Genomic DNA, 23737 nt, shown 5'->3' on the forward strand with positions numbered 1-23737 from the left:
AGCCAAAATTTTGCATATCAATTATTTCATATTCTAAAACTGAATGTAGTTTAAATCAATGTATTATTCATAAGGCAAAGACATCAGGAAAAACAAAGCTGTGCACTTCTTTCAAAGCTGTTAAATTGCTAAAACATACCATATTTATGCATGCAATATTTGATTGTGTTTCTCTTAAAACACAAGCTTGTTTGCGTCAGATCAAGATATGCCAAAAATCTACACCAAACAATTTTTGTTTATAATTAAAGCAATCATCAATCCAAGGATTGTCATTCAGTTTATTTCATCTCTACATCAAAAAAAAGTAATTTAAAAAAAATTTTAAATTCCCTTGAAATGATAAGATAAATGAAAATGTAAGTGCCTTCACATAATAACAGTAAGCTGACCCTTTGGGAAATGGTTGACTTTCTCAATACAAGGTATTCAAAGCTCATTCAAAAGTGTTCATTTAGAATGCAGATATCAAAGATGATGCAAATGTTCAAGAGAAAATTAGAACTTACCAGATGTTCTAATCCAGCTTTGATGTTTGCAGATTCCCTAAAATAGAAGAATAAAAGTTCTAAATAGTTGCTAAACCCTTGTCTGCTCTAATTTATATTTACTTCAAAAATATTTTTAAACCCTTATCATTTTCTTAATCTATCTTTACAAAGTTCACATTAACAGTTTTTAAGGACAAAACAATTGCCATCAAAAAGGAACAGATAATTTATTCATTTAAAATGGTATTACCTCTAAAATTGGTACTCCACTAACAGAAATGCTTTGTATTTTTCAGTCAGTGGAAAATAAAAGAAGTGAACTCTCTTATTATTTTATTATTCACACAAAATATATATTTATTTCCCATTAGCATTTTCATTAAAGGTTGCATTTACTAAGAAAATATTTAAACTTACCAATTCTATCATCTAGATTCTACAACCGACATTTTGCTATATTTGTGTTTTATTAAATATTCATCAATGATTGCATTTTTATATAAAGATATGCACATAAAGAAAATGTTTGTCATATAGCTAAACAATTAAATCTGGACAAATTGTTTCCTGACAACAGTTTTATTAATTTACTACAAATTAAAACCTAACATAATTGTAATATTAAAAAAGTACCACATAAGAAAACACAGACATCAAATATCATATATATTACTTTTTAAATTTTATTTTTATGTATTTATTTTTATGAGAGGCAGAGAGAGCTTCTCAACCATATTTGCAATATTTACAATATTTCACCAATATCTGCAATAGTCAGGATGAAGTCAGGAAACAGGGACTCATTCCAAATCTCCCATGTGGATGGTAGTAACCTATCTTAATTCCTTGAGCCATCGCTGCTGTCTCCCAGTGTAAGCATGAGCAGTAAACTAGAGTCAGGAGCCAGAGCCAGGTATAGAAACCCAGGTACTCTGATACGAGATGCAGCCATCTATTCAGCATCTAAACTGTCAGTCCAAATGACTTCCCCAAAATATATTTTTTAAACTGTCTTCTTTTTTTTTTTTTTTTCCATTAGAGAGGGAGAGAGGGAAAGACCCCATTATCTGATTCACTACCCAAATGCCCACAATGGCCAAGGCTGGAAATAGGAGCCAGGAACACAATTCAAATTTCTCACCTAGGTGGCATCATGAATCCTTTACTTGAGCCATTCTCTCTGCCCCCCAGGGTCTGCAATAGCAGGCAGCTGGAGTCAGGAGCCAGAGTCAAGTACTGACCACCGAGGCAGTCCAAAATGGGATGCAGGCATCTAAACTTTTAGGAGAAACACATACCTCAACTACATAGTAAGTAATTAATGTCTTGCTTTTCACTGTAAAACAAACTGTCAGTGGAACTAAAAATACAAAAATCTGAATAAGTAGCAAAGTTGACTTTTCTCACTACAATAAAGCAATGTTTTAGTTTCATCATAACTATAAAGCTTTATCTTTTTAGAAATATTTATTTTCATCTATTTTAAAGGCAGAATGAGAAAGACAAAGAGAGAGAGCGATCTTCCATCTGTTGGTTCACCCCCAAATAACCATAACAGCCAGGAATGAGGCAGACCAAAGCAAGGACCAACCAGGTCTCCCATGAGACGGAACTGGCCCAAGTACTTGAGCCATCACCTACTGCCTCTCAGGATGCATTCACAGGAAGCTGGATGAGAAGTAGAGTAGCTGGGACTCCAAGTGGCATTATGATACAGGATGCAGATGTCCCAAGTCAAAGTTTAACCTCCTATACCACAACATCTGTCCCAGGCTTTATCTTTTTTTTTTTTTTTTTTTTTAACATGAAACTATAGTTCTCCCACGCTGCAGAAGGCAATTATGAAAACTCCACAACAAACATTACTGTATTCATGATCTTTAAACTTCTCTTCACACCTCTCCATTTTTCTGAAGGTTCTTAACTTTCTTTTTATTTCTGCTTTCTGTTTTTTTCTTGCCAAAAATGTATTTATTATCCACATTTTGCTCTACTGTCTTCCAATTTTTCCTACCTTTATTCCTTTCTGTTCTGATGGAAAACTGTGTTCATGGCTTCTAACCTGTGATCTCATAGTTAAAACTGACATGGCAGGAACAAAGTCCAACTTTTACTGATTAACACTCCTCTTTTGCCATTTTTCTTATCTGCTTGCGTGTTGCATCTCGGCAAAACTATGCACTCAATGTTTAGAAACCTAACAGTTTCTGAAATTCATTATCCAATCTCTACTGTCACTGCAATACTAATCTTAAGTGGCAGAAATAAATTATTATAAGATTTGAGAGAACGTTATTATCTATATAAATAATTATTTTAAAATTTATTACTACAAAATTAGTACATTTAATAAGCTGGAAATCAAACAAATTTAAGTTTTCACAGGACATTTTTCTACAGTTATCTGTGTAGCTGAAAGTTTACGCAAGAAAAAGAATAACACATACAGTGAAGCATCTTAACAATACGTGTGTGTACACACACATACCCCCTTCCTGTGTTTTTAAATCATAAACAGAAGCATACTATATACCCTGTTTTATTCCTTCACTTGGGAGTCTATCTTGGAGTTGTGTTATACAATACACATCTACTTCATTTTCCCTAACATAATAGTTATTAGAAAGTAATAGTACAATATGAAAAGAATTAAAAATGCTCAAAGTCAGGCTCATAATTCATTATCTACAACCACTGGGGCTAGACATGCTTCATTAGAATATTCTGGATTTTAGAGAGGTAATAAGAAGCATATGTATACCATATGTCATACAACACCTCCAGTGGGATCTGAAGCAACATCTCATTATCAAACACATTAATAATTCTGAAAGAAATGTATGACTGTCCCCAAAAGGTGGGGTAGACAAAGACTATAAATATCCCCATTTCAGAATAGGTTCTGCGATCAATTCACCTTGTCATAAACTTAGGAAAATCTCCCAATTTTCTGATGTGCTTGTGCTTTAGAATCAAGAATAAGAAACTCATTTAAAACAAAAAGGAAAAGTATGCTCCTGCTGTGCTGTTTCCAGGTAATTATTTAAGTCAAAAGATATTTACAAAGTAAGTATTTGAATGTCATTCCTAAGAGAAAACAAGGCATTATTGTTGATATATTCCCTTTTCTTCACTACAAAATGTGATCAATCACAGAGCCATGGCTAGTCAATATCCTTAATTATCATTTATATCTAACTATTTCTTTCTACATTCACAGCCACTAACTTATTTTGCGCTGCTCTCTGTTCTTACCTAAATTACTGTTAACAGCATCTAATTGGGTCTCAGGCTCCAGCCTTACCTCATGTCAATTCATTCTCCATAATACAGCAAAATATTACTAAAATGTAAGTTCAATCATATTAATATGCTTCTTAAAAATCTACAACATTTTACCCAACTCCACTTTACCCTCTATTATCTTGCCAATGCTATCTCACATGGAAAATGGCAATAACAGCCATGACAAATCACTAACCTGATTTGACTCATCATTGGAACACCTGCCCCCCTACCTAAAATGTTCCTCCCTTCTACTTTCCTCTAATCCTTGCTATCTGATGAACAACAACAACAACAAATCCATCAGGACTAAAACTAAACCATTCTTTTAACTGGACAATTCTTCTTCTTCCCCAGAAATGAAGTGGTGGATTCTTTCTATGTGTTCCCATAATACTTTGGGCATGTTCCATCATAGAATTTACCTCACGTTACTATAAATGCCAATTTAATTTCCCATTAACAACAATAAGATGAAAATCCCTTAAGATTATGTATTACATCTTTTTCATTTTTATGTTCCAGCACCCAATACAATACCTGAATCAGAGTATACATTTAATTAATAAGGTTTATGAGACAAGCTTGGTTAGAGTCAGTAGCAACCAGCTCCAGTCAGATTGCTCTTACCCAGCCTCACCCTATTTCCAACTGACATAAAGAGCAAAGGAACTGGCAACAGTGAATAGTTGCCTGGCTTGGTAGTATTAAGAGATATGTATAGGTATGTGTGTATGTGGCACCACCAGTGGGTGCTTGTTTTCCTTTGGGTTTTTTGGCACTGTTTTTGAAGGAGCAGGAGAAAAGTGGTTGAGATCAGACTAGAGCACTAAGCCTTTCCACTGCAGTTCTTAGAATAAGAAGAAAAATAAATTAAGGAAGAAGCAACAAGATAAGGCAAATAAGGTATGTCCCAGAACATACTAATTATTGCAATCTAAGCAATCAGTAAATTATAACAAAACTAAAGAAAGTTCACCTATAATCACCTGGAATTAAAATGCCAAAGAAGATGCTCACAATGGGTAAAAAACAAAAGTCCAGAAATGTGTTAGTTGGGACATAATACAAAACAATTCTGAAAGGTTTCCCAAAAACGAATAGAAAAAGGTATAGCCAGGTAAAAACTAACCAAAAGAAATCTGTAGTGGCAACTTTAATAGTAAAATATATTTAATTCCCCTACTCTTCTCCAAATACACATGCACACACACATACACACATATAAATATATAAATACACATATAATAGATGAGGGCACTTCAAATAGTTCAAGGAAAAATTGAATTAAAAGATAATGTGAATCTTCCATGAACTTTTTGAGGTACCCTGTGTGTGTGTGTCTGCATGCATATATGAAAAGGAAGGCCATTCTATTCTAGCAAAAGATGGGATAGATCAGTAAGCTTTCTTTTTATCTAGAAGGCTAACCATACACAAAGCTTAATATACATTACATCGGGACGCCAAAGTTTGGGCAAGTTCTTGATGAAAAATAGTTTTCTTTATTTTTGCTTTAGGCAGAAGAACAAAGAGAGGTGATCATTCCAAAACAATACAGAAAAAGCATCATGTGTACATAAACATAGAACAGACATAATGAAATATACTCTTAGTTCTATAAACAAAATGCCTAAACTCAAATTTAAGCTCTGCAAAATATTAAGAAAACTAGGGTAATAATCCAACTCCTCTGAAGCTCACATTGTCCACCTACGATGGGAAGATTATGTAACACTCTCCTTACTTAACACATTAAGATTTCTTTGAAAGAATAAGCAAGATAATGTATATGAAGTTCCATTCTAAATTTTTAATGTCATAAAAATGTTATTATATTGAATGATATTTAAATATAAGAATCTTACAAGTGATTACAAAAGTCCTAACAAATTTTTAAAAATACAGAGGCACAATCCCAGACACTGACAGAGGGATCTTGCAACAACTGGTATAAAACCTGTCCTCTTTAGTGGTCTGTCTCTTGGGTTGTCCCTGTCATGACTTCATCAATATTGTGCAACTCCTTTTGCCCTGTGCTGAAAGCAGACTTAATTCAATTATAGGTCTCAAAACTGATAAAATGGTCCTGAAGTGGAAAATGGGAAGAGATTATTGGCAAATGAATAAAGATTTGTATCGAACTAACACACAGGAGTACAGCAGGTCTTTTTTTAATCATTCCCTGTCTTAAATCTTCTGGGAACCATGAGTTTCCCTTCCCCTCATGCAGCACATCGATTTCTGAATTAGACTGCAATATTAAATAATTAATATACTTGCCATGATTGATGTTCTGCATTAGTTGAATATTAGGTTATCAATCAAAATCCACTTGGTTTAATGTAATAATATTGAAAAAGTGTCATGGGCTGTTCATCCAATTTGTAGTTGAGGCAGCACAGATAGTAATGTTGGCTCTAAAGCAGGAAATGCAGTGGCTCAACATGTATGAGGCAGACATTTTAAAACTACCTGGGACAAGGCTGAGGTTGTCCTAAATAAACCACGTGGTACCTGTTGGTTTAATTTTAGGAGAAGATGGCATGCATTTATCATGCTATGACAGACAAGAAAAATTTAAAATATTTCTTCACCTTTCTTGCAAAGAAATTTTATTATTTTGTCAAAAGAAACATGCTCTACCCCAGAAACTATTGTTACAATAAAGATTACATTCTGCTAAGAAATTTCTAAACAGAAACCTAGGACTTTTTAGATCTAGTCTTATGTGGAAGGAGATCAATTTTTCATTTTTTTAATATGAAAATAATATCACATCAAAGTGATAATTCAGGTTTTTTAATGGTCTAACAGAATCAGATTTAGGGATCATAATTAATAAGATTTATATTCCTTCTGATTATAGCATTTTCTCAACATTTTACATCTATACTTGACAAACCACTTAGAAAAATATTTTTACTTACTTGCTACTAGCAAGTAAATAATTTTTCATCATTACCTGTTATATTAATTCAAAAATATATAATAGATTTACTTATGAAAGTGACATTTAAAAATAAACTGACTGAAGAAAAAAAATCCAAAAGAAATATGACCTTTTTTGGGTGAGTAGATATTTGACAAAAAAAAATATAAACCAAAACCATTCAATGAGCAAGCCAAAAGTCCAGGGAATGTTTAGTTATAAAACACTGATAAACTATAATGTAATAACTGAAACAGAATTAAAGTATCATTTCACTGACAAAGTTCTTAACAAACATTAAATATATTTATAATCAGCAATGTATATGTATTATTCCACATAAAATGGGCACACACACAATAATAATAAAAAAGAGAAACTTAAAAATTTATAGTAGGTTTTTGTCATGAACTATTCAGATTAGTCATTTTTTTTTTTTTAACAGGCAGATTTAGACAGAGAGAGAGAGAGAGAGAGAGAGAGAGAGAGAGGTCTTCCTTTCCGTTGGTTCACTCCCCAAATGGCCGCTACGGCCAGCGAGCTGTGCTGATCCGAAGCCAGGAGCCAGGTGCTTCTCCTGGTCTCCCATGCGGGTGCAGGGCCCAAGCACTTGGACCATCCTCCACTGCCTTCCCGGGCCAGCAGAGAGCTGGACTAGAAGAGGAGCAACCAGGACAGAATCCGGCACCCCAAACCAGGACTAGAACCTGGGGTGCCGGCGCCACAGGCGGAGGATTAGCCAAGTGAGCTGCGGCACCAGTCCAGATTACTCACTTTTAAAACAAAATCAGAATATATATCATATAAAAGCTACTGATCAAAAACACTGGATTCACATGACAGACTAATAATTAGCTGAGGGCATCCCACTTCCAAAAATTAGAAATATCTTTACAGAAGTTTTAGCTTTTTTATTTGCCTTAAATTCTATTTCAACTGTAATACTTGTAAATGAGATCAGCCAAAGTTTCAAACATCTTACATAAACAGCGTGACCCAATAGTTAGCATCCAAGAAGAACCCCATGTAATCCTGATATAAGCATGCACTTATACCTGGCTCTTTGGAGGAAGGTGTGTTGAAAAAAGCAAGCAAAAGTAATTTCTCATTATCTATTTTTAAAAAATATCTTAATAAGAAAAATACAGAATACCAGCAGTAAGCTCTAAAAAGTTCTTTTTATAATTTTCAGTTTGTCCTTACCAGATTTAATTAGAATCCGCATTTTTCTCTTGACTAGAGAACACTGTACAAGTTGGTGGCTCTAAATATGTATGTTTCCATAGTTCAGAATGATGGTTTTCAGATGTCTGCATTTTAAAAGTAGTTTTGATCTGATCAATTATTATTTGTAATGTATTTTGCTCTAGAACTTATAAATCATTTGCAGAGATAAGCTTTAGTCACTCTGTTTTAAAAGCAGTATTGTCTTTTTATGATCCTTTAGTTACTTTTACAAATACTAGTGAGCATCAATTTTGTCAGGACAAGTCTAAATAAAACATACTGAACAGTCAAGAACTTATAATATACAGCAAGCTTTAGTCTCATCGAAAGCTGAATACTTAGGTTGGTATAGATGAGGTAAGCCACTGACAATCAACCAGGTAAACAGGTTCTAGAGTTCACAGAAAACATCCACAAGCAAGAGAGAGGAGACTGTGGCATTTCTGAAGTCATGTTGTAGGGAAACTAAGAGAATTTGTCAACCATAGATTTGATCTAAAGAACTGATAAATAAAGTTCTTCAGACACAACAGAAATTACAGTAGAAAAAGATTTGGAACACTGAGGTGAAGGAGGCACAAGAAGAATGTTATTTATTAAGCAAACTTATGCTTAGCTCTGTGACAAATTCTGAGGGGTTAGTAATGGCTGTAACAAATAACAATTGTCAATAAAAATTATTATTAAGATATGGTATCTACACCTTTTAAAGGTGTATTGCCAAACCAAGCATAAAACATCAAACAATTAGGGTCCAATGCAAGCAGGAAAAATGCATGTGATACATACTACCTAATCTACAATTTCTCAGTCAGATAAATATTCATCATCAGTGACAATCTTCTTTCCCACTGAGGCCAAGCCCAATTCAACAACTCTCTCAATACATTTTCTAAGGATTCATGGCTAGTCATCTGGAGTTAGCAGGTGAATGCTACTCATTCACCATCACCCTCCTTCAAGCCATGTTCTTGACTTAGTTCAAGAGAAGTTCAGACAAAGGAGAAATTGCCATATGTGTTAGAGTAGTTGGGAAAGATTTCAAAGAGGAGGGTAATTTTAGCTGGATCCTAAAGGGCTGACTGTATTTGGGTAGACTGAGTAAATACGAAGCAGGAAGAGTGATTTCTGAGGTCCAGCAAGACCTAATAAGGGTCAGATATGGGGAGTAGCCTGCCCAGAGAAGATGCATTAAAATATCAATTAACTGTAATTCTTTAATTTAAAATAATTATTTTAAATTTATTTAAATTTAATTTAAATTATTTAAATTTAAAAATTTATGTAAATTTTTATGTCTACAACATATGAGTACAGTTGTACATGTTATTCATTACAAAAAAAGAAAAAGATAAACCACCAGGGAACAAGTAGAAGCCAAAAGCTACAGGCTCTGGTGAAGCAGTACATCCTAGTGGGGTGCTAAATACACAGGAAGAAGGGACACTTTTTCCTAATATGCACAAAGGTGCTATATGGGCAAGCCATGGCCCTGCAAATAATAAACGTTTATTGTAGAAAAATTCAAAATCACATCTGGTTCTAATGAAGAAAATAAAAGTCACCTGAAATCCTACCAGCCGAAGATAATAACTTCAATATGTTATAGTTTTTTCTTCCAGACATTCTTACACATACACCCGAAACAATTATTTCTCTTACAAAATGGGATCATTGTTGATTTGCTATTTAGCTTAACTGTCCTCATTAGTAATTACATATTATAAGCAGTTTAGTGGGTGTCTATAAAACCCAAATGTTCTGAAAAAAAAGGTCATAGAAACGTATAAGGAAAAAAACCTGTGTTTTTCAAAAGATTTTGTACCAAAATAATCTTATCTTTTAATTTTCCATGAACTTTTTGATATTGCCTTGTTCTTGCATGTAACATTTTTAATGTTTACAGACTAATCTTGTCATAGATGTAATAATAAGTTAACCTACTCTTCATAGGTGAACATTTAGGTTGTTTCTGATTTCTTCTTACAATTGAAACTGTGATATAAGAATCAAGTAACTGATCATTAAATTTAAAAATTATTTCTGAATTTTATATAATGTTCATTTTGGTTGAAGACTGCGGTTAAAGAACTTTTAAAGTGGAAAATGAAACAGTTTATTTTATGCCTACTATTTAAACTGAAATTATTTGAATTCATATATTTTATATAAATTAAATTATAATTATAAATAATTTAGATTGAAATACCATTAAGTATAAATTTTCTATTTTAAAAAAAGTCCACTGTAATTATGTACCAGCAACTTCATTAAAACAGCATCTGCCTTTACTTAATACAGGCTCAACAATACTAAATATGAGGGTACTTTAAAACGTTCACGGAAAATGGAGTTAAAATATATTTTGCTGCAATAGAAAACTGGAAATCAGATCTCTCATATACAAGGATTTCAAAAATTTTTCACATCAAAACAATATTTTTTTCCATTTTTCCATGAAGTTCTAGAAGACCCTCTCCTACATAAATATTCATTTAATGTCTTTAGCTGCTAAAATTGAGAGAAAATGTAACATATGAATAGGAAATTTTCAGTAACTCAGATTGATTATTTAATTCTTCAATCATTAGTCTCTTAATACTTTTCTCTACCTTCTGATGTTTTCCTATTTAAATAGACTGATAAATTCCAGCAAAGAGTAGAAAACTAAGGTGTCATTGTAGGCAGTTAAGCATTTAAAAGGACCTACAACAAAAATTCTTTCCTTGCCTCGTGAATTTAAACTCCTCAGTCTAGAATTCAAAACTTTTGTTCAAGTCAAACTTCTGCCATTTCCTAAAGCTTCTTTGTTCTTACCAGCACTTCCATCTTTGTTCACATCATTCATCTAAGTGAACAGACCTCTCAGAGATTGTACTTCTGAGGAAATGCCACTCAGTGTAATCAGTACTTTCTCTACATGTTCATTTAACCCTAAAACTTTATTATAAATCAATACAATTATTACTCCCTTTTTATAGGTGACATATATGAGGCTTAGAGATATTAAGTAGATCACACAGTATAAGCCTCAGCTACAAGGCAGACTTCAACACAGGCCAAGTTCATTGTATAAACTTTACTCAAGGAAGAATTTATTACTGTCAATCTCAAAAAATAGAAACCTCAATAATAAAACTAGATTTTACAGAATTCCTCTATTCATTAATTAGAGCCATGACAGGGGAGGAAGCAGCAAAAGATTAAGGATTTAAGTAAAACTGAACACTAACTCTTATTAATAAGCTAACATGGGCAAAGTGCTGAGCAAAGGTCATTTCAGACAATATTATCACAATATTCTGGAGAAGTGGCTATTCTACATATGGGGAAATATTACAGTACACAGTAAAGATATGTGAAATAAAACTGTCATTTTTCACCTAGCAGACAAGATGAACACAAATGATATTTCCACTATTGGCAAAGGTAGAGAAAATCAGGTAACCTCATTTGCTGCTAGTGAGAGCAGAAAATAAAAGTTTTCTAAAGAAAAATCAGGAAAATGTACCAAAATTCTCAATACACATAAACCAGTTGATCTGACAGTTCTACTTTTCCAGGTTTATCTCAATAATACATTCATAAGACATCCATAACTACAGTGTATTTAATGTTAAAAAAAAAACCTGGAAATAAACTAAATGCCCAATCTTGGCAAACTGTCAAATCAAATATGATGAATATTCATGTAACAGAAAACTACATAGCCATTGAAAATTATCATGTAGTTGTACATCTTCATTGAAACAATTCTTGTGGCGTATCAAGTATTTTAAAATCATGTCACAAAATGTTATGATGTCAGATGTAAAAAGTTTTATACATGCATATGTACAGTAAGATACAATTATGTATTTAAAAAAGTAAACTAAAATGCTAATGATATTGAACAGTGAGACACTGATTTTTATGTTCACTCTAATTTTTACCTATATGTCTTTCATGTAAAAACATTACCTCTAATCTAAAGAGTGCCTTTTTATTTTTTTAATCATCATAGCAACTCTATGGAGTGGTACATTACCCTCCTATTGTGAGTAAAGGATCTGAGGCTTACAGTGGGAAAGTATATGCTAAATTAGCAAGGATTGTTTCATCCGAATGCAAAGTTCATGCTTAGCTCCTGCTTTCTGTTTTTACAGCGGAAATGTTGCCTGGTATATTACAGTACGTAAGGCTTGGTCTACTTTCTGCATTTGGTTCATCATTTTCTTGTTCAGTACACTCCTGTAAAACTTTCTTATAAATTATTTACATACATGCCTGTGACCTTCAGTGTTCACTTTAAAGACTTTGTCTACATCTCTGTTCCTCTTTTTACCATGTACACTGTTTTGCACAGAATCTCCCTAATTTGGTATGTTATTATACAGATAAATTCAAGTTAGAGTTGGAGAGTTGAAATTTAAATGGAGTTAACAGACACAGATCGGTCCACAATGCATGAGAAAAACAGTAATAGTGAATCTTGCAATAATTAATCTACATTGGACCAACTTTTGCCAATTATCTTTCCTATTTTGTATTAGTTTTGGTTCCAATATCTTCACACCAAAATTACTACAATATTCATCTTTCTAACATCAATATGTACATACTCCAAGATCACGTTATTGCCTACTTTATAAGCTACCATATCTGGTTACCAACTGTCTACTATTCAAAAGGTATATCCTCTCAAACCATGTCATTATTACTCCGTAATTTTGATCATGCATTTATCTAACTAAAGCAACCTTCTCTTCTTCTCTACATCTTTAGGTTCTTATATTTATTGTACGTTAGAATGACTAATTAAACTCCCAGTTCTGCTATATTCATAGTAAGTTTCTGCATCTCTAAATTTAGTCATTTCTTGACATCAATGGATATTCAAAGGCCCTAAGTTGGAAATGTAACAGAAAATGCAAACTGATTAGCACATTGCAGTTAGCAAAAATTACTAATTCATCATCATTATTATGCAGAACCTTCTTGAAGATTTGCTCAAGACATTAAGAAGAAAAAAAAAAAAAAAAAAAAAAAAAAAAAAAAAAAACCAAAGCCACTCTGTGAGCCAAAGCTGTGCAGATAGCTGGCCTCATTCACCAGCTAAGTGACATGACTCCTCCACATCATCTTCACAGAGTACACACTTTAACATCACACAGTACAAAATCTCACAAACAATAGGTCACACAGACCCCCCCTCTGCATAGACAGAATATTAAATCTGCGGTTAACAAGGTCAACTGTATCGCCCTTATAGAAAATTCCCTGTGATTTAACACTTAATGGTCAATAATTATGTTATGTGGCTTCTATGTACACATTCCACAAGTTAATTGTTTAGGTGAATCTTCTGCCTTGCTACCATATGAAGTTTTCTGATGAACGTAGACCTCTGCTATGCAATGTTAATTAAACTTTAATTTTCCCAAAAACTATTAAAGATAAAAGTCTTTAGGCCTCAGAACAGAAAGCTTAAGTACAATTTTACATATTCCTGACATTAGTTGTAATTCACTAAATCAAAATTGAAAGATCTTTGGAAGTCATTTACACTCATTCCCAAGCAACAATGCTTAAAACATTTCATGGGTTATATAATGTACACATATGAGGAATGATCTCTTTTATAAGACAGCCTTGTTCAGTTTTTAACAATTCTAACATGTTTAAAATATCTTCTTATGTTATAGGGGAAGAAAAAAATTTTTTCAACTCTCACAGGCTCTTGGTTAAACAGACCATTGTTAACAAAAGACAGATTAACAAGAGAAAAACAGACATTTATTAACACGCGTATTTCATATACACAGATGAAGAGGTCTCGAAGAGACTTATATAATATCTTTCAGCTTATATAATATCTTCAACCAAGAACAGTAAATTTCTAGAGAAGTGACAAGACAACAGAAAAGGACTGAACCACAGGTGTGGCACATCCATGGAAGGCAAGCAAATAGCATGCAACGGCTGGTTAATAGACCCTGTTAATGCAGATTCCTCTGTTATCGACTCCAGGATCATAAAAGTCCAACAATGTCTACAGTGCTGAACTTTTGTTCTCCCTGGTAGAAGAGTGGGAAGGGGCATGACAGTAATGGTTGGGGTGGGCAAGATACCTTCTATCTTTATAAAGCTACGTTTTGCTATTCGGCAAAAAGAAGGAGGGCAGAAAATTTTCAGTTATCTGTTACTTCTGATTTATTTTCAGCTCAACAATCCTTCGTGTTTTGCTGTGGTATATTCAGGTATTCCATAATGACAAGGCAAAATCTTCTTAGGCACTACCTTATCCATTAATTTACATATTTATTAAGTGTCTAGTATAAACCCAATACAATACCAGGGACTAAAATTAACAGGCATAAACATCTTGTAATTCCTAACCTAAAGGGATTTATAGTCACAATAGGAAAAGCAAATAGTATAACAAAATATTATAAACTCTATGTTAGAATTCTAACTTCGAGGCCCGTGCTGTGGAATAGGCTAAGCCTCCACCTGCAGTGCAGGCATCCTATATGGACACCACTTTGTGTCTCAGCTGCTCATTTTCTGATCCAGCTCTCCGCTTATGGCCTAGGAAAGCAGTGGATGGCCCAAATGCCACGTGGGAGAAGCTCCTGGCTCCTGACTTAGGATTGGCTCAGCTCCAGGTGTTGCAGCCATTTGGAGAGTCAACCAGGGATGGAAGACGTTTCTGTCTCTCCCTCTCTCTGTCTGTAACTCTACCTATCAAATAAATAAATAAAATCTTTTAAAAAAATTCTAACTACATGAGGGTTTGGGATAACGGATTTGGGGGGGGGGGGGAGTGGAAGCTGTAGGTAGAAGACTCCAAGAAATACTTGACAGGATGACAGTTGAGATGTTCCTTCAAATAAAAGCCACTGGCCCTACCTATGTGCAAATCAGCAGCTCTTCTGACTTTCTCAAGGACTTTACTCCTTCAATTATCTGTTTCTTTTCCCTGATTGACCCTGTACTGCTTCTGTGTAGCAACTGAGCAAGCCATATGGGCATGGTACATTAGGACAAGTCAAATGGAAAATAACAATCAAGGCTTTATTCACATATTTGCAGTAGTGTAAGAAGCACTTGCTACCTATGGAGAAGGCTAGCAAGCATCAGGTCACTTTGGCCTCTTCAGGCGTACTAAGGAGAAGGACTGGGGGAGGGTTAGACAGAAAGGTACTAAATAGAGAAAAGGGCCTCTGGCTCCAAATGAGGACTCTGAATGGAGGAGGCCACCAATGCAGATACATGTATAAATATGATCTACCCTCAGCCGCTTCAAGAATCCCCACATTCTCAGAAACAGGACCACGGAGTTCACCCAAAACCAGTCAGATCGATATGTCAAGATTAACGCTCTGGTTTTGACAACCTGATGCAAAGAAATGACCACACAAAGTGCAGAAGATTCAAAGGCCATATCTTGATGCCCAACATTGGGAGGAACAGGAAAATAAAGCAAATGCTGCCCAGTGTCGTCCAGAAGTTTCTGATCTACAATGTTAAGCATCTGGAGTGCTGCCGCTGGGCAACAAATCTTACTGTGTTGACAATGCTCATGGTATTTCTCCAAGAATCATAAAGCTATTATGCAAGCCGGCGCCGTGGCTCAATAGGCTAATCCTCCACCTTGCGGCGCCGGCACACCGGGTTCTAGTCCCGGTTGGGGCGCCGGATTCTGTCCCGGTTGCCCCTCTTCCAGGCCAGCTCTCTGCTATGGCCAGGGAGTGCAGTGGAGGATGGCCCAGGTGCTTGGGCCCTGCACCCCATGGGAGACCAGGAAAAGCACCTGGCTCCTGGCTCCTGCCAGGATCAGCGCGGTGCGCCGGCTGCAGCGGCGGCCATTGGAGGGTGAACCAACGGCAAAAGGAAGACCTTTCTCTCTCTGTCTCTCTCTCACTGTCCACTCTGCCTGTCAAAAAAAAAAAAAAAAAAAAAAAAAAAAATAAAGCTATTATGCAAAGAGCAGCCTACATGGCACAGGGAAGAAAACAAATAGACAGCTCATATGCATGTTTTATTAGTGTTTAACCACTTTTTTTTTTTTTTTTTTTTTTTGGACAGGCAGAGTGGACAGTGAGAGAGAGAGAGAGAGAGAGAGAGAGAAAGGTCTTCCTTTACTGTTGGTTCACCCTCCAATGGCCGCTGTGGCCGGCGCACAGCACTGATCCAAAACCAGGAGCCAGGTGCTTCTCCTGGTCTCCCATGCAGGTGCAGGGCCCAAGGACTTGGGCCATCCTACACTGCACTCCCGGGCCACAGCAGAGAGCTGGCCTGGAAGAGGGGCAACCAGGACATAATCCGGTGTGCTGGCGCCGCAGGCGGAGAGGACCAGCCTATTGAGTCGCGGCGCCGGCCAGTGTTTAACCACTCTTAATCACTTTTATCGAGTATTACACTGCTTTGGAAACTAGCTTTAGATGTAGCATATTATGTTTCTTAATTAACTCAACCAAAAATTACAAGACAAAATGGCACTTATAGGCAAAACTTATACCACAATAAAGTCATTTCAGTAACTGCGTCTGAATCACACACCAAGGTAAAGCTAACGTAGATAGATATGTACTTTACATACTTTATGTACAGTTCAGACAAGATCTCCATTCCCATATACATTTTAAGGAGTATGTTTTCTGAGCTCAAACTACAGCTCAATCAGTGTTTATCAACCTCAACACATTTGCAACAAAATTTCCAAAGTCCCAAATCTATTCTTTGAAACAGAAGTTCCCACTTTGCCTGGGACTGATTAATCTGCAAAAGAATAAATGAAAGAAAATATAAAGAAAATGAATGAAATTATATAAATGCTTACTAAATATTAGGTGTATTCCATTAAAATCAAATGCTCGTGGATTGCAGTCAGATGTAGCAGCATCTACTTGTATGAACAGACCTTGTCAAAAATTAAATATTTAAAATTTTACAACAGGTCAGATTAACAGATAAACATGCATAATTAATTCTGATAACAGGCACAAACTTACAATTAAAGTTAAGTGAACTTACAGAATTGAATTTCAGTTTTCTTATCCAGGCATTTGTATGAAAAATACTTATACTCAATAATAATTATACGTTGAATTCTGTGAATGAAAATTATTTCTCTCATTACATAAATATTCACAGAGCATCTTCAATTTTGCCTCTTAAGCCAACAGGCCAAATATATTTACTCTCTGGCCCTTCACTGAAAAGTTTGCTGATCCTGGGTTGAAATCATTTAAATTCAATGAGTGTTCAAGCTATTAATCCACATAAGGTTATTTTGACCACTGAAGATTCAGATAAATGGCATGAGACAAATGGGGATTCATTGCTTTCTTCTTATTTTGATAAAATTTATGATAAATCACTAAGATGAAACTATTTCAAGATTCAAACTGCAAGTGACAGATAAAAATTAAGACACGAAAATGCAACAAAGTATAAAGAAGAGCTAAATTTAAAAGTTGAGAACTTCTGGGGCTGGCACTGTGGCGCAGCAGGTAAAGCTGCCGCCTGTGGTGCTGGAAGCCCATATGAGTGCAGGTTCAAGTCCCGGCTGCTCCACTTCCCACCCAGCTCTCTGCAATGGCTTGGGATTGCAGTGGAAGATAGCCCAAGTCCTTGGGCCCCTGCACCAGTGTGGGAGACCCAGAAGAGGCTCCTGGCTCCAGGCTTCGGATCGGCCCAGCTTTGTATCGGCCCAGCTCCGGCCATTGCGGCCAATTGGGAAGTAAACCAGCAGATGGAAGCTCTCTCTCTCTCTCTGCCTCTCCTTCTCTCTCTCTGTAACTCTGACTTTCGAATAAATAAATCAATCTTTAAACAAACAAACAAAAAAAGGTTGAGAACTTCTGTCAACTACTCTCATCTGTTTTCATTATACATTAGATATCAAAAAATAACAATTTTATAAACTTTATGTAATTGAAATATTGGCTGAACAATGAAAGAAAATCATTACAAAGAAACAAACAATACTATATTATTAAAAGGTATAAACTGTTTCCCACATCAGCTCAACTCTTTGAAAATCAGAGTTTAAGAAATAGAAATAAAATGAAAAAAGGTAAATGTTAATTATTCCATCTAAAGGCTAACCTTGAAATAGAAAGAAGCATTCTAATACACTGAAGAAAAATGGCTTTTTCTTAATTAATAACATAGCACCAAATCTTTATAAAAAGATCTATACGAAATCATAAATACATTCTCACAGCTTCAGCATATACTTAAAATTCATACTTCAAACATTTTAATACAGGGATAGTGTCTACAACAGAACAAGTAAAGGAAATGCTTTAGACATGAGTATGCACAATATAAAGTCATCTCAGGTTTTGTATTAAGCGAAACTGAGGAAACATTCTACATGCTTCAAATTTTACATTATTTTTTTTTTTTTTGACAGGCAGAGTGGACAGTGAGAGAGAAAGACAGAGAGAAAGGTCTTCCTTTGCCGTTGGTTCACCCTCCAATGGCTGCCGCGGCCTGCGCACCGCGCTGATCCGAAGGCAGGAGCCAGGTACTTATCCTGGTCTCCCATGGGGTGCAGGGCCCAAGCACTTGGGCCATCCTCCACTGCACTCCCTGGCCACAGCAGAGAGCTGGCCTGGAAGAGGGGCAACCGGGACAGAATCCGGTGCCCCGACCAGGACTAGAACCCAGTGTGCCGGCACCGCAAGGCGGAGGATTATACTAGTGAGCCGCGGCGCCGGCCCAAATTTTACATTATTTTATAGAATCACTACTGTGTTTCTTCTGAGATTTTTAACATTCTAGTGATATTAGAAAAACAGCAACACTACAGATTTCATGAAGTGATATGGAAACAAAATGAACAACCATACAGCCTCTTTTCCTTAAGACAGTTCTGGTTTATTTCTAATATCTTAACAAAATTATGAACTATTATTAAACTTGTCTAACAGGATAATATATTAAATGGTCACTTAAGCATATCATGAAAGCATAATACACTGAGCAAACCTGACACAATCCAACTATCATGTTAAAGACAGCGATTGAGAGAAACAGAGATAGAAGACAGATTGATCGAGAGATTGAGAAAGTGTGAATGGGAAAATGAGATAAGATAGAGTGAAAAGATGTACTACTAAGAAAAGTTCTTTCATTATCTCTCCCCTCTCCATCACTTTTCAAATAAATCAGTGTATGTCTTTTTAAAAAGTAGGGGGAAGATGGCATTGTGGCACAGCAGTTAAGCCACTGCTTGTGACTCTGGTCTGCCATTTTGGAGGACCAGTTCAAGTCCCTCTTAATCTGCTTTGGATCCAGCTTCCTGCTAATGAGTCTGGGAAGTAGGATGGCAAATCCTGGGTACCTGTCGTACATGTGGGAAACCAAGATAAGTTCCTGGTCTCTGGCTGTGACCTAGTCTAGAGGTGACTATTGCAAACTTTTGGTGAGTCAGGGGATAGAAGATTTCTATCTCACTCACTCACTCTCTATCATTCTGCCTTTCAAATAAATCAATCAAAAAAAACCCCCAAGAAAACCAATCATGCTTCCTTCTCAATGGATTCAAATATTTTCTCTTCAAAATTATTATTGATTTTTATAAAAGACAGTATAGTTTGGCCAACATTTGCTTGTTTGCTGATGTTTACCAACCTAATCAATCATACCTTTAAAAGACTTAGGTTTTTTTATTTTTTATTTTTTGGACAGGCAGAGTTAGACAGTGAGAGAGAGAAAGGTCTTCCTTTTTCCGTTGGTTCACCCCCCACCCCCCACTACGGCCGGCATGCCGCGCCGATCTGAACCCAGGAGCCAGGTGTTTCCTCCTCGTCTCCCATGCGGGTGTAGGGCACAAGGACCTAGGCCATCCTCCATTGCACTCCCGGGCCACAGCAAAGAGCTGGACTGGAAAAGGAGCAACCGGGACAGAATCCAGCACCCCGACTCGGTCTAGAACCCAGGGTGCTGGTGCCACAGGTCGAGGATTAGGCTAGTGAGCCGCGGCGCCAGCCAAGACTAAGGTTTAATTTTGCATTCAATTCAGTAATTTTTATTGCAACTGGAAGACAATACATCACACAAACTTTATGATTCATCTGGGAAAAAGTGATATATAAAATAAATGATGAAATAGGTTAAGATTTTTAAAAAAGATTATTTAATTGAAAGGCAGAGTTGGAGAGAGAGAGAGAGATCTTCCATCAGCTGATTCTTGCCCCAACTGGCTGCAACAGCCAGGGCTGGGCCAGCCAGAAGCCAGGAGACAAGAGCTTCATCCCAGTCTCCCACATGGCAGGTGCTCATTCACTTGAGCCACCTTCTGCTGGTCTCCCAGTCATATTAGTAGGGAGCTGGATCAGAAGTGGAACAGCCAGTACTTGAGACTACCATTGTTGCAGGTGGCAGCTTAATTCGCTATGCCACACAGCCAGCCCCTATAATACTAAGATCATTATAAAGGTTCTCAACAACCCACAATATAATATTTGTTAACAATGCCTACAGTTCCAATTATATGAAATCAGCCTCAGTGCTAGTGTTCATGTTGAAAGTGGTAATATTAGAATAGGGAATAATTTATCCTTAAGTCCTTATTTTATTAAGACTTGTACATCAGGCTGGCACCGCGGCTCACTAGGCTAATCCTCCGCCTTGCGGTGCTGGCACACCGGGTTCTAGTCCTGGTCGGGGCGCCGGATTCTGTCCTGGTTGCCCCTCTTCCAGGCCAGCTCTCATCTCTGCTGTGGCCAGGGAGTGCAGTGGAGGATGGCCCAAGTACTTGGGCCCTGCACCCCATGGGAGACCAGGAGAAGTACCTGGCTCCTGCCTTCGGAGCAGCGTGGTGCGCCGGCCACAGCACGCCAGCTGCGGTGGCCATTGGAGGGTGAACCAACGGCAAAGGAAGACCTTTCTCTCTGTCTCGCTCTCTCACTGTCCACTCTGCCTGTCAAAAAAATAAAAAATAAAAAAAAAAGACTTGTACATCAAAACAAAATATAACTGTTCACAAAGAAAAATGAAACACAAAATCTTAAGATTTGAATTCATAAGTAGTAATTAATATTTAACTTAGACTCTACAATAATTGTGCATGTATGTTTGTGTGGGTGGGTGTATATGTGTGTATGACCTCTACAGCTGTGGGTTCCACATCCACATTTCAACCAACAGCAGGTAGAAAAAATTTGGGAAAAAAACTGCTTCTGCACTGAACATGTATAGACACTTGTTCTGTCAGTATTCTCCATGCAATACAGTACAACAGCTATTTACATAGCATTTAGATGGTATTAGGTATTATAAATAATCTAGATAATTTAAAGTAGGATGTGAGTAGGGTAACATCCAAATACTGAGAGTTTTGTAAAAAGAATTGAGCATCTGCAAAATTTAGTATCCATGGGATACCCTAGAACCAATCCCCCATGAATACCAAGGGACAGTAAGATGTATATATATACATCTAGATATCTAGATAGATAGATAGATATGCATATTTGAGTAGAAAATACATATTAAACTACGACTGGAAAGATAACATTTACTATGTAATATTTAAAATTAAATTTAATATTAAATGGACATTTAATATCAAAAAGGAGCATATAAATTTTAAATATGTTAATCCTCCAATAATAAAAACTATTTAGACTAGTAAAACAAGATTCTAAGCTAATGTTCTTTCCCCCTCACTTTTTCATCCTAAGTTCCCAAGAGCTATACTCATGGTTTTATAAAAGGATGTCCTTATTCTTTTAATATATATACTAACACATTAACTAGTAAAAGGGAATAATGTTTCTAATATATTTCACCTACAGTTCAAAAAAATACATTTACAAACAGGTAAAGGTGAAGGATAGAGGTATTCAAAAAATGAGGGCCAAAAATAAATAACTGGTGAATCTAAATGAAGGACATATGAGAATTTCTTGTTCTATTGAAACATTTCTATAAGTTTGAACATAAATCAAAATAGTTACCAAGGAAAACAAGCCAATTCTATTAAATTCAGCCAAAAGTTTGTTTTTACTAAATATAATACTCATTTTATGACTAATTTTCTCTCTTAAAAGCCAAAATAATCTTTCTTTTCACCCATTTACTACTGTACTTAATCACATTTAACTGACAAAATAGTTGCCTTAAACAAATTTTTGAAAAATATAAATTAAAAACTTCTACACAAAAGATAAACTCCAAGAGAAAAGATGCAAATAAAATGACTATCATAATCTTTTGTTTTTTATTTGCAAGTATAAAACTGAAGAAAAACAAAAGCCTGGAACATAGCATCTGTCATATCAGAATATAAAAAGATGATCCTGGCACAAAATGAAAAAGCTCTAATTCATTTGCAAATCAAGCCTGCCGGTTCCATTTCAAGCTGGCGGTAACTGTCAAGAGTTAACAAGATAATCACTTTCAATCCTGCCTTCAATGGTACATTACACTGTTATTCCATTCAATAAGGCCGTTCTTTGGGGCACTAGATGAATGGTTTTCATTTCTAACTCACACAAAAAGTTGTGCGGGGAAAAATCCACGGGGCTTAAGAAAGAAATCCCTTTATGGGCATTTATCTGCCAGTACTTGCTTTTAGGCAAAATGAGATATTTTGAAACATCAGTGTCCATTCACTTCCTCTATTCCTTTAGGCCTTTAATCTGTTAAAAAAAATTGGCATATGAGAAAAGTGCAAACCATTTTCATTTTTTATATTATCAATGCACACTAAACAAAAATTCTCTATTAAAATGATTCTATGCAAATACAAAGCTATTACATCCAAAAGACTAACATTAACCAATCTCATGATAACTCATGTGACTTCCTTAGATTATTCACCTATATTCTGGGTGAAGTGCAGGTGCTCAATATTTCATATTTACTGCCTGTTGTACTTAATAGTGACTTGCATGCTTAAAAAGGATAATTTTTGAAGCTTTTCCAGATCATTCCTAGTTCAATGAAAATGATTTTTACCTATGTATATCTCAGAAAGCATTATAAAAATTTTTACAATTTTATGGTTTAAATTAATTTTATAAATATAGCTAAGGTAAGAGTATAATTCTTTCCAAAAATATTGAAACTGTATTAAAAAGAATGCTTGCTTTATTTAAAGAAAAATGCAAAGTATAAACATTTAAACATATCAAAATACTAACAGATAATTAGGGTATCCTTAATCTGTAGCCTGTGAGAGTAAATATTAAAATCTTCCCTGACTGCTGATGCTGCTCCATATCCAACACATTTATCCAATGTCTAAGTGTAAATTCATAAGAACCATCTGTTTATGAAATACAGCTTATTACTCAGGTCTATTTAGCAATAGGAACAATTAATCTTTTCCCACCTTCTCCATCAATACTAGAAATAATGTTGCTATATTTTTTCTTCATAAATCATAATCTCTAGCCAAGACATTTAATCCTTTTATAATGCCTTAATTACATGAGGTAAATGTGGGTTTTTTTTTAAAAATACACACTACAAGTATTTAAAGTCATTCTAAAATCATTACTTCAGCAAAAACTAGTTTATATTGTATCTATGGCATCAAGAATAATATTCATGCATATGAATACAAAAACTACATTCTTAAGTTTTAAAATTCAGATGACATCATGAAGTCATATAAGACATAAGGATAATCCTTTTATAAAAGGACAGGTCTAACTCGACACCTTTCTATAGCAGCCTAAGTTCATACAATTCTTCCAAGTTCTGGTTTCACTAGTCATTTTCCCTCAAATAAGTGAAAACTATCCTGATTCTTAAAATATTGATATTAAAAAATAGGAAGGAAAGTTAATTCAGA

General features: G+C 35.5%; 1 protein-coding gene across 14 annotated transcripts in view; it reads right to left on the reverse strand.

The window, feature by feature from the left end:
* RSRC1 (arginine and serine rich coiled-coil 1) overlaps positions 1-23737 on the reverse strand; it is a 447518-nt gene that overhangs the window by 239443 nt on the left and 184338 nt on the right. For 9 of the 14 annotated variants that reach the window (XR_016233238.1, XR_016233239.1, XM_070072602.2 and 6 more), the window contains exon 5: positions 510-546. The exons of the other annotated variants lie outside the window; for them this stretch is intronic. Coding sequence is in view for 7 of the 9 variants with exons in the window: in XM_070072602.2 (XP_069928703.2) it covers positions 510-546 (37 nt within the window). In the remaining 2 variants the exon portion in view is untranslated. The remainder of the gene's footprint in view (positions 1-509; positions 547-23737) is intronic. 14 annotated transcript variants of the gene reach the window in all.

This window comes from Oryctolagus cuniculus, chromosome 4 (genome assembly GCF_051225735.1).
Source record: "Oryctolagus cuniculus isolate XC-2025 breed Fujian yellow rabbit chromosome 4, ASM5122573v1, whole genome shotgun sequence".
Lineage (NCBI taxonomy): Eukaryota > Metazoa > Chordata > Mammalia > Lagomorpha > Leporidae > Oryctolagus > Oryctolagus cuniculus.